At 38.1% G+C, this 11,483-nt stretch overlaps 1 protein-coding gene across 1 annotated transcript; it reads right to left on the bottom strand.

Annotated features, from left to right (window-relative positions):
- Positions 1-213: 213 nt before the first annotated feature.
- Positions 214-11,016, bottom strand: LOC116254016 (protein NLP6-like). The gene is made up of 9 exons (XM_031629038.2): positions 10,827-11,016; positions 10,308-10,381; positions 9,859-9,902; positions 7,775-7,860; positions 7,366-7,396; positions 4,327-5,251; positions 3,914-3,961; positions 2,895-3,828; positions 214-1,293 (listed from the first exon to the last, which is right to left on the bottom strand). Exons 1-9 carry the CDS (start codon positions 11,014-11,016, stop codon positions 530-532), a joined length of 3,096 nt encoding a protein of 1,031 aa, XP_031484898.2. The 3' UTR covers positions 214-529.
- Positions 11,017-11,483: the final 467 nt, after the last annotated feature.

Raw genomic sequence — 11,483 nt, 5'->3', positions numbered from 1 at the left:
TCCCCCCGATCTTGAACCATGGCAAACATGAAGTCGTTTCATCCTTGCTGGTAGTTGTTGCAGGTTATCATATCATGATAATGAATGTGATCAACTTTGCCACGGAGAAAAGGCGTGAAGAGAACAAGCATGCAGAACAAGATTGAATCCAACAGTAGATGTCGATTCAGCAGACAGGTGACAGCCCAAATAAAACTCCAAGCTCTGGTAAACTCATATATTATCTATTGAGTCAAACTTAATTCATCACAACTAGAAAACGGACTTCAGATCTAATTTCTCTAGAAACCAACTAAAAGAAATTGAAGCAAGGTGATCTCATTTACAAAAGCTTTTGCTTTACCATTCTGAGATTTATTGTTGGTCACCTTCCTGGGCAAACAAAACCTGCACACTTGGGAACCATGGAATCATTTTCACCTGATGTGATGCAAAATAGTGATGACGGTCATTTGAACTTAGCCTTCAGTGATTACCGCTTTAGTACTTGTTTTGGCATCCCAAAAAGGCTAGCAAATTTCCATTGATCTCAGACATTGGAATTATGAAAGTAGCTACCACCTGAGAAGTTCTCATCAATAGTAAGTCTAATCAAATTCCCACGTTTTAATTTTTGGATGCACATGTAAAGGTCAGCATCACAAGTCAGAGTTACCCACTGGGCATCAGTGTCTAAATACTTGACATGAATGAATTCCACATTTACCTTCAGCCTTTCTGTTACTTCTTGGAGTAATTCGTGAAGACCAGAACCTAGTGGCAGTTGAAATCTGATAATATCGTCTTTGTAAGTCACCTTTATTGCCAATCTTTGACATAATGATGGATCTTGTAAATCCTCATTGTTGTGACCAGCATTGAGTGTTTTGAACATTGCATGCACCAATCCGTTTCTATTATGAAATTGCTGTTTATTTTTCATTAGCTCGAAACGATCTGCTGTCCCCTCAGCACCAGTACAATTAGTCTGCTGCTGACGTGGAGGAAATTGTGATTTCAGTATTGGAACACCACCACCTCTCTCGAGCATTTCTGGATTTAAACTTAACATAAAATTCTTTGGGGTTTGATCAGCCTGAGTAGTCACATCAACAGGTGGCCAACGAGGCTTGTGGGCTGCATGGCTTGATGAATTTTTTGAATCATTAACAGCCGATGGATGTTCAACAGCTTTAACAGATTTGATTACCTCGTGCAACTTTCTCAAGGAATTGTTGATCTTATTGATCTTACGAGATGGCCACCTGGCAATGCCATGTTGCCTACATATCCGTTTGAGTGTAGTTGGACACACTGTAAAAGAAAACTGTCACTGTCGCATGTGTTGAAATGAATATCAAAGCAAGTCAGGACGTACTGTAATTCATTTTAGTGAACACCAATAAATGTACATATAAACTCCAAAAAGGAAAAACGAGTGATGAAACTAGCAGTGTAATTACGGTTAAATGAAACGAATTGTTGCATTGGTTTGATGTTAAAATGCCAAGACACTTCCAAATAGCAAAAGAATATGCCAATCCAATATGACAGTACTAAGATAAACAATGAAGCTTGAGCATAAAGTTGTATAGCCATCTTCTAAGTTCATCATTACCAACAACTGACTCGTCATTCGTCAAGTCAGTTCGAGTTGTTCAACAGCTTAACAATGGTAGCAGATGTTATCTTTATCCTGCCATCAGGCTGCTACTTGAAGCTTATGCAACCAATCAAAGCGAAGTAAATTACTTTGTGGCAATGTTTTAAAACCCGGTGACCCGGACTCGACTCCTCAGCACGTCAACTTGGTGCCTCCGGGTGGGTCTTATTAACTATTGTTTTAAAAGAAAAACAATACATAACTTGTCATTAAATATAAAAAAAATTGTAAAATGACTTCAACACGTGTAATTCATACCATCAAGTAATAACCAAGTTATATTCTCTTTTGATAACAAGACCTATAATTGCATATTTCAAAACAAATGTGTGGCAAGAATCAATATATCAATGAAATAAAAGTCAATAAAAAACAAACATTAAGATTAATATATACAACAATACAACTATCTAATGGTTAACAAATTTGACATGCATGTTAATATGATATAAAACTAAAAATCCAAAAGTAAAGAGTCCAATGTCCTAAAACTTAAAATAAATACACCATACAAGAAGTTAAACCCAATTACTTTGACCTTTGCATTTGTAATATGTAAATTTAGTAAGTGAATATTATTTCTAAATTTTTGTATTTCAATAAGTTATAAGATTCATGTCAAAAATTAAGTAATTAAGTAACCAATTCTAACCAAGTTTTGGCTGAGTCATGACTGAGTCAGACCGAAGTCAGGCCAAGTCATGGCCGAGTCACGCCGAGTTTCAATGAAAACCGAGTCCCCTTACTAGGTTGACTCGTTAGAGAGCCAAGTCAAACCGAGCCAACCGAGTTTGTGGCAATAAAATCTCTTTCCATCACTTTCTGTGTGAGTGTCTGTACCTACGTCTCCATATATCTATTCATGGTTGTATGTTTACTTTCTTTATAAACCAGTTCTAGGGATTACCAAAACCTACAACATAGACTTCTTAAAATTAATCAGATCGTCTCATACTTCAGCCCCTGTGTCTAAAATTGTGTCAGTTACCTTACCATTACCAGCAAGAAAATGATGTCTTCATGATTACAATATGAAGACTGTAGGATGACTAAAGAAACACAACAGGGCCTGTTCCAATCATTATTAACTAGGCACCACACAAAGTTCTGCAGTCAGCTTCCCAAAATCCTAAGTTTTATTTCATCTTTTACCCATTCACCTTTTTATTTGTTTTTCAAAATACTTTGAAATAATCAGGATAGTAACCAAATGCTGAGGCATCAAATTTAAATACTGTTCATGAACTCTTACCACCAAGGCTCTTTGATGCATCCTTGAGGCTTCCAGCAAAGTATTTTTGAAGAACCTCAACACTTATTGATTTCTCTGCCTTACTTTGCCTCCTATCTAACTGTTGTTTCAGGATATCCTTTGATGTGGATTTCTTATGAGGACTTACCCATGCTTTTGTGAAATTGACCTCCTGAGTGTCCATCTCCTTTGTGATACACAGCGGGGTATCCTCAGCTACTATAGTTTCCGCAGGGGACCTTGGTAACCTTTCAACTTCAGGGCAGGGCTGTTTAATGTTGCATGGATACTCTGTTGTGTTGCCTTGTGAAGATTTTCCAATCACGCAAGATTTTATGGTACTTGATGATTCAGATCTCTTCTCCCGACAGAGTTGCTCAAAAGCTAAAACCGAGGTCTGTTGAAACTCTCTCAGACTGGAAAATATAGATTCCAACAAGCAGTACTGTTGTTGAGAGCCTTGACAGTCACGAGGCAGGAAAAACTCTACAATGTATCTATCAATACCTGATTTCATGCATTTTACAGGTATAGCAACTGCACCAACTAACCCAAACATGCGAGCATGATGAACTAATGGATAGTCGACCTTGTTGAATTGAGACACATTTCCACAATAACTTGGTCTCCGAGATGCTAATGCTTGACCAACTATACCCTGCCCTTCTGATAAGCAGTGCTCTTTGCAAGCCTTTCTGAACTCCTGCAATTGGGTATCAAGTACATAGAATGCCCTGTTCCTTGCCAACATGCAAAGTTGTCCCGAGTAACCTTCAAGTTTCGGAATTTTGTCAGAGCTATTTTCTCGAACTGAAAATCCACAGTGCCTGAATGGAGCCCAAGTCTGAGCGAACGGCAAATTATGTTTATTGCAGACAGCAATTAGAACGTTCTGAACTTTGGCCAGCACATCGTGATGGTTCCCGTTTGCTGCCTGATCATGTCATCAACCAGTAAATGCCACTAATTCAAGTTATGATCCAAACTACTAAAAGAAAGAATCTCGAAAAATCACTCACCTGCATGTTTGGAATATGAAGTGCACGTGAACATTTCAAATGCACGGCCTGTCATAAAGAACTGTGGGTTAGGTTGTGGTAACAATTGCATGCAGTAGGATATCATGAAAACACTGTACACTCAATTTTGATTGGATTGGACAAACAAAATACAGACGAGTTATGCAAGAGTAACAGCTTATTAAATTTGATTACAAAAAGAAATGACTAAACTTATTAGTTTAATTCTGAATAATGAAATTGCTAATAAGCATGCAAAAAAGCCATGAAGTTGAGAAACCCACATGGAGCACATATCAACAGAAAAAGCAGTCATGTCTGGTGTAGAAAAGTTCTATGTAAAATGTCAGAGATAGGATCTCCCTTCACTAGAACTATTCAATAAAATTGTATAAGAAGAAGAAACCACATACCTCCAGCGCCTCTGAGACTTTGCTTATGTCAGTAGCATAGTGCATCCTCTCAGACGTCATGATGATCTCCAGGACTCCAAGGCAGGACCTTTCAGAAGATTCAAAAACTGGAACTGCTAATGATCCCCTAATATCGTGATGCTTAGCATGAACCAAGCGTGGATATTCTTCAGCACTGTAGTACTGTACATTTGGCGTGCACTCAGGTAACTTCCTTTGAAAAACTCGACCAGGAAGACCAAGGTTTCCAACGCTAACGTCATCAACTGAAAAAAGAAAGGCAACAGAGACATTTCGGTACTGTAGAAGGTTGGGGCTGCCTGCATCTAACACAAAAGGCTGCTCGGCCGTGGATAGAGCCCACTGTTCACCAACCTTCACAGGTACCCACATCTGCAATAGCGTCCCCTGTGCACCGGATTGAATTATGTGATGCAACGCACTCAACATTCTCTCCTTGAGAGAACAGTTCCCGTGAAATGAAAATTTGCTGCTAGCGATCCAAGAGTTCCCAACAACACTGAACTCAACTGTTTTCTCAGCAAGCCAGTTGCCAACAGTACCAGCATCCTCATGTCTGTCCTCTTCAAGCTTTACTGATTGCCCACTGCAGTACTTCCTAGGACAAACTTCCACCGCTTGTTGAAAACCATAACCATCAATATTGTTTACAGCATGTGTCAAACTCTGTTGCTGTCTGGAGGGAGGATTCGACGATTCTGCTGAGCTAGTCTGGTTAGAAATTGGTCCTGGAAGCCTGTGAAGCGGAAGTTCAACTCTGTCATACTGATTATCAAACTGAATCACGTCGCCTTCCGTTATACCAACTTGACAATACGAAGATGAGCACGAAAAACTTGTGAGTTGGGGAGGCGAGTGTGACTCATCATGCCACGTTCGACTAACTTCGTCCAAATCCCTACAACTAAGCGTAGCAGGATTTACCATGATGTACATCAAATTCAGGAGGAAACAGAAGACACTAATAGCACATCTTTCTAAAAGAAAGTAACTTGGATTCAATTAATGCTTGACAACATCCGGTAGTCTGCGATATCTAGAACAAAGTTTTCCAGATTTGGCCACTTCATGGCTTACTGTAGAAGGGCTGCCATGTCCTTGAGCAAGATGATCAAATCATGGAAGACCGACAAGGAAATCAGTGAAGGAGACAGGGCAGAAGACGCTCATAACACCTTTGAATTTTGAAGTTTGAACTTGGCTCACGAAGAAAGAAGACCACCAAACGGCAAAGATATTCTTCTCCAAAATAGTAACTTCATAAAAGATTGCCATAGAGCGGACCAAATGGAAAATCATTAACAAAAGATTGGTGACAAGAAGTCACCAAGTACAAAACGGGAAAAACAAAATCGAGGGAAAGAAAACAACAAAAAGGACAGTAGTAGGAGATGAGGAGAGAGAGAGATTGCCATCAAGAGAAAAAGAGAGGGAGAGAGATAAAGATGAAAATTAGAACGATCCAGCAGCAGATATATGCGAGCAATGTGAACTGGTCGTCACGCATTCAGGAGGCTCTGCCAATCAAACAAAGGCACGCTTTGAAAGTTCGATTTAGTGATTCAAACGTCGAGATCAACCAATGTGGATGACATTAGCAGAAAGAGACATGAGCCCGATACTTAAACTTTTGCATTGACAGCCTTGTTAGAACACTCGCCAGCCATTAATTGTTTGGGTCTTCTCTTTTTTATTTTGGCCAACGAAAGCTCTTCGCTCAAGCACTCCTCAAGTCGTCTGCAGGTGTCACGTTGGTTTCGTGTCAAACAAGGCAGGAAGGGAAGCAGCATGGCACCCATTAAGGCTTCTGCCAAAACCGGAAACTACCCTCTTCGCATTTGACGATTGCCAAATATGAGGGAGATGCTCCAGAAAAAAATAAGTGCTCCGTATAAGACGTGGCAGCCATGGTTAATATCAGGGGACTAAGACCACGTCTGTTGCACTGTAAAAAACTGTTGGCTTCCACCGGACATGGAGGAAACTGTGGGGGCTAGTTGTGGCGACTCTAAGCTTCAGGACAATGGCGAAAAGCCCCCACCATTGACGTCTTCAAATCTCAGAGTCGTTTTTTGCAGGGTAAAAATCCGCCGTCCTTGTTGAAGCAATCCCAACCTTTACCTTGCAGTCTTGCAACACTACGGAAGAAACAACAGGTCAAACTTTCGAAGTCGATGAAGCCCAAGACTCGAATGGGGCAAGAAAATTAAATTCTCATGTTGCCCATGTTATTGTGCTGTAGGTTTGCAGTGTCGGGTTGCAGAAAGATTTAGTCCAACGTACAGGAACGTGTTCTGAATCGATGAAAGAGGCTTCTTATAATTTGAAAAAACTTACCTTTTTAAGATTAGTAAAGAAGGAAAATTTACAATGCCCAACAAATGGGTGGATAACTCAACAAGCGCCTATCCCCTACAAAACACAACAAGTGCCTAACCCTTACAGCAAATCCACGGAGGGGCGCCTCTTTTTGAAAAAAATGTTCAAGAAATGAATAAAATGGTTGAAAAGCTATTTGACCTAGAGAACCGTTCGATCAGGTCTTCGTAGACAAACTTAAGATTTTCATATATCATGAAATCTTTTTCTATTACATAAGATAAGAAGACTTTTGCACAAAATGTATCGTTTCATACATTTTATATCTATGCAAAGAAGAAATCAAGCAAGGAAATTCCCATTTGTTGAAATGGTACTTCGGACTTGAAATGAACATAATGATACTTCTTTTATCTTTTGAATGGTCTTACCGGAACAGTTGGTTAAATTCTTTGGTCTCCCATCAACGAGAAACAAAACATCCACTCAGTCGTGGGGAATATACATGAAGGCAGGTGTGGGCACTCATGAAAAATTTTATTGCAAGGGCTCATAATCATACTATGATGACTAAAAATTAGATATAACGCCCAGACGGCTATAGTAGATGTGGTTTTGTGACTGCAGTGTCATTCAGCAAAAAATTTCTAAGCTGTGGTAGCAAAAAATTTCTGTCACCGCGAGAAGGGCTGGATTCACCTGCTTTCACCGTCGGGGGAAGGTACAGGCCCTGTTCGCCGGTCGACCCCTCGAGGTTCCAGCGAGGGTCAAGACGACCTTCATTGAAACTGTGATGATCGTCTCGACCCTCGCTCTCAAACTTGACTTTCGCCTTCGTTGATTGCATTGGCGGCTTTATTAAAATAGAAGTTTTTGTTAAACCAAAACTCATTTTATAATTAAAACAAAGATTCCATGTTTTTGTTGTTATTTGAGAAACAAGGGTTGCTTTTTCCTACTTTTTGGTTTCCAGATTGACATGCTTTAAGAAAAAAGGTTGGTGGAGAGCTGTTCTTTTTTATTCCTTCGTTTGTCTTGATTCATTCAACTGTGCTATTAAGGATCTCTCTCGATCGAAAGAAGCAATTTCAGCTCTACCCTGTGTTACCTTTGGCTATCGTTCTACCATCGCCGGAAATAGTGGGCGGGAACGAAGTATGTGTCTCCGAGAGGGCAATCTTGACTCGACGCAGGCTAGAAACAGAGAAAGTAGGAACAAAGGTGGACAACGGCAGATGGAAGGGGGGCGGCCTACGCCATGGTGCCGCCTTAGCCAATGATTTTTTTTTTGTACATTGAAAAAAATAATATTTTTTAATTGTATAATATATTTTTTTATTAAAATTTAATTTGATCTAAATCCAAAAGTTGGACTGTCAGCCCGTCTAAGAAAATCCTAACTCCCTTAAGGTGAAGGTATAATTTTAAAATGAGGAGGGCTGAATTATAGTTTTAAAATAATTTTAATAAGTTTATAATATATTGTTTCAAAATTTTTATGTATAATATAAATAATTTTTAAAAAAATTGTACACAATTTTGTTAATTTTTATTTTTAAGAGGGACCAAGGCCATGCCGCCCCCCTAGTTAGGGATGACCCTCGCTGGGACAGCCTTCGTTGTTTCCATCGAGGCGCTTGCCACACCGTCGCCATCCGCGAGGGATGTTTCCTTTTATCTTTTGTTTTTTTTTTTTCTTTTTTCAAATGTTTTAAGAAAGGTTTGGCAAGGGATGCATTCGTTTTTTTTTTTTTTTTTTTTTTTTTTGTTTCTAGTGAGCATCATAAATTGAGAGGTATTGACGACACTTGAGTTTAAAAATGTACCATAAAATTACAGAAATCTTAAAGAAGTCTTAAAGCAGCTCTAAAACTTCTAAAACTTTGCATCTCATTCACCACCAAATGTTTTAAGAAAGAAACGACTTAGTCATTTTTGTCTAATGTTGAATTATTTTTAAGATAAACGTATCTTTGTGAATTTGTTGGAAAAGGTGGTCCCTGCTTGTAGTGTCTGGCGCGTGTTTGTTATCTTCTCATTTGTTGGGAGGTTCATTGTGATTTTTTTTTATAAAGAAACAACAAAGTATGATAGATTAAGTTCTTTGAATTGATATATATATATATATAATGTCTGGCGCGTTTGTGTTGTCCTCTCATTTGTTGGGCGGTTCAGTGTGATTTTTTTATACAAAACAAAGTATGACAGATGAAGTTTTTTGAATTGATATATAATCTACGTGGTGTATGTGTGTGTTTGTGTGTATATATAAACGAAAATGAATTCCATGGAATGCTGCACTGATTTTTTTTTTAATGTGTCCATGCCGCGGACATCCATCCCTTTTATTGAGAACGAATAAAGAATACAAAAAATCAACAAATAAAAGAATTTACAAGGAAAACTACTAAAAAAACTCAATAAGAAATCACATCTAGCAAATACTGGATCCTATAATATATTGATCACCTGTGCTGATGATGGAAAATAAACAATCTAACATTCTACTAACCACCATCTTACAAGAACTTGAGAACTGAGTACGAGCTCTACCATCTATCAGATAACAAGTCAGAGACCAGCCACCATTCAGCACTCATATTATACCACAAAATGGTTGCAAATGATCTCATTCTTTGCATTAGCACTTCAGGAGGAAATCTGCCACATAACTCTCAATATATGAAACCAATAACCTCTGGTCATAGTTTTACCATATTTTCTCCAGTTAATCACCTGCCCTTTTCTCTCATATCTATTTTCTATCAGTAACAAGATTACTACCATTACTCTAATTTATAGTCACAAATAACATTTCAGAGTTTTAAACGGTGAGATTTTTCTTGAATATAATACAACGGGCTTGAAAAGTATGAGTAAAAAGGAAAAAAATAGTATTTTTAAAAAAAATAAAAAACTAAAAATAGGTGGAAATAAAATAAGCGATAAAATAATAACACAAACATCAAAAGATAAGTAGATTTTCAACAAAAAAAATAAAAAATAAAAAAAAACTGGGTGGCATTAAAAAAAATGCTTTGCGTTTTTTTTTTGTTTTTAACATTTTTTTTAAAAAAACGCATTTTTTTAGTTTTAAACAGCATTTCTTTTTTTTCAAGTTTTTTTTCGAAAAATAACGCGTTTTTTTGTAACTATGGAACTTTAGTTTAGTCCAAACTAATTCTTCCCTACCTTGCCTCAAAGGAACCCCTTGATCCCATGCCATTCATTCCATCCTGGATCATTCATACCGTTCAGGGAATATTCACAAATGCATACCTTTTTCCATATTAATATTTATCCCCGTATTCACAAAAAACTCATACAAAAAGGCCACAATATTTCTCAACGGCTCAATTGAAGCTTTGGTGAAAACCAAAAGGTCCTCAGCATATACTAAGGCCCCTTTTTAAGTAATTGGCACTTCAATTTGCCGTCTCATGATGCTGGCCCTTAATTTTCCCACACAAAATTCCATGACCACCAAAAACAGAAGAGAGAAGAGAGGATCACCTTGGCACAATCATCTTTCACTATTAAAAATGATCCTTCCTTTCCATTAATGAGACAAGCATATTAGTAACACAAACCATAATTTTCTCTCTTCATAAAAGATGAGAACCAAGATGATTTAGGCCTACCTCAAGGAAATTCAAATTAACACGATCACATGCTTTTGAAAGATCTAATTTCAGACGTATACTTGATGCTCTTCCTGAAGACATTGAATGAAGAAAAAAAAAATCATGAATATTCCTACCAGTGAAAAATGCCCCTTGACAGTCTGAAACGATACAACTTAAGGTTCCTTTCAATCGCTTAACAACAATCTTGGAAATGAACTTAAAAATATGATTTCCAGATGCAATCGGACAAAAACAAATAATATTAATAGAGACTCTCTTGTTAGGAACCAAGACAAGGTGATTCTTACCAACACCCTTAACAAGCTTTCCTTTATGAAAAGAATCTTTGAGTGACCATTAATATCCCAATGTTGTTTGTCAAAAATGTTTGAAAAACCATCCAGACCAGGAGAGCTGTCCAATTTAGAATAACATACTGCCCAAGAAACCTCCTCCTCAGTCACTGTTCTAATTAGACTATCATTTTCTTCTTAGAAACCATTTCTCCAGTCAACAAGTCACTAGGGAGAATACCCTGCGTGTAATCCTCAGCATAAAACTGTTTCAAATTGCTGAGAACACGCATTCTAAGCCAGAACTGTGTCTCCTCGAAGGCTTTAATACTGTTTTCCCGAATCCAACCTTTTCCATATTCATGGAAGAATTTATTATTATTATTGTCACCCTCCTCCTGCCACGAGACCCTAACTCTTTGTTTCCACATTATCTCTTCCTCAAAGCATGCAGCAACTCATTATGAATCTGGTCTTCTTCAGTCATCCATTCCACTGATCCCATATCCTTAGCCAATTGTAAATCTGCTAAAGCCTTCGGCAATTCATTACTTCTCAAGTCCAACCTTCCAAGAACAGACTTATTCCACCACCAACTTAGTTGGGATCTAGCACTTCTCAACTTCCCCAAAAGTTTTATCATAAGGCAACCCCCACATTCAACTCTCCATGCTGCAGCCACAATCCTTTCACATTCTGGCTTCATATTCCAATGTTTAAAATACTGAAAACCCGCTTGCCTGCCTGCAAAACATTCAGCTGCTTTTGATGGAAACCAAAGCCATATGATCTGAAGAGTCTCTGGGCTCTACATTGAGAATATATCATCGAATTAAAATCACCCGTTATTAAAGTAAGGGAATTCTGACCAGCTATTATCGTTCCCAACATAATCAGC

The sequence above is a fragment of the Nymphaea colorata genome, chromosome 5 (assembly GCF_008831285.2).
Source record: "Nymphaea colorata isolate Beijing-Zhang1983 chromosome 5, ASM883128v2, whole genome shotgun sequence".
NCBI lineage: Eukaryota > Viridiplantae > Streptophyta > Magnoliopsida > Nymphaeales > Nymphaeaceae > Nymphaea > Nymphaea colorata.
This window is presented reverse-complemented; position numbering and strand designations above follow the sequence as displayed.

Coding starts and splice junctions, on each gene's coding strand:
- LOC116254016 (XM_031629038.2), bottom strand. CDS start 11,016: ATGTGGAAACAAAGAGTTAGGGTCTCGTGGCAGGAGGAGGGTGACAAT. Junction 7,397..7,774: donor TGGTAGAACGATAGCCAAAG/GTAACACAGGGT, acceptor ACCGGCGAACAG/GGCCTGTACCTTCCCCCGAC. Junction 3,962..4,326: donor AAGTCTCAGAGGCGCTGGAG/GTATGTGGTTTC, acceptor TCTTTATGACAG/GCCGTGCATTTGAAATGTTC.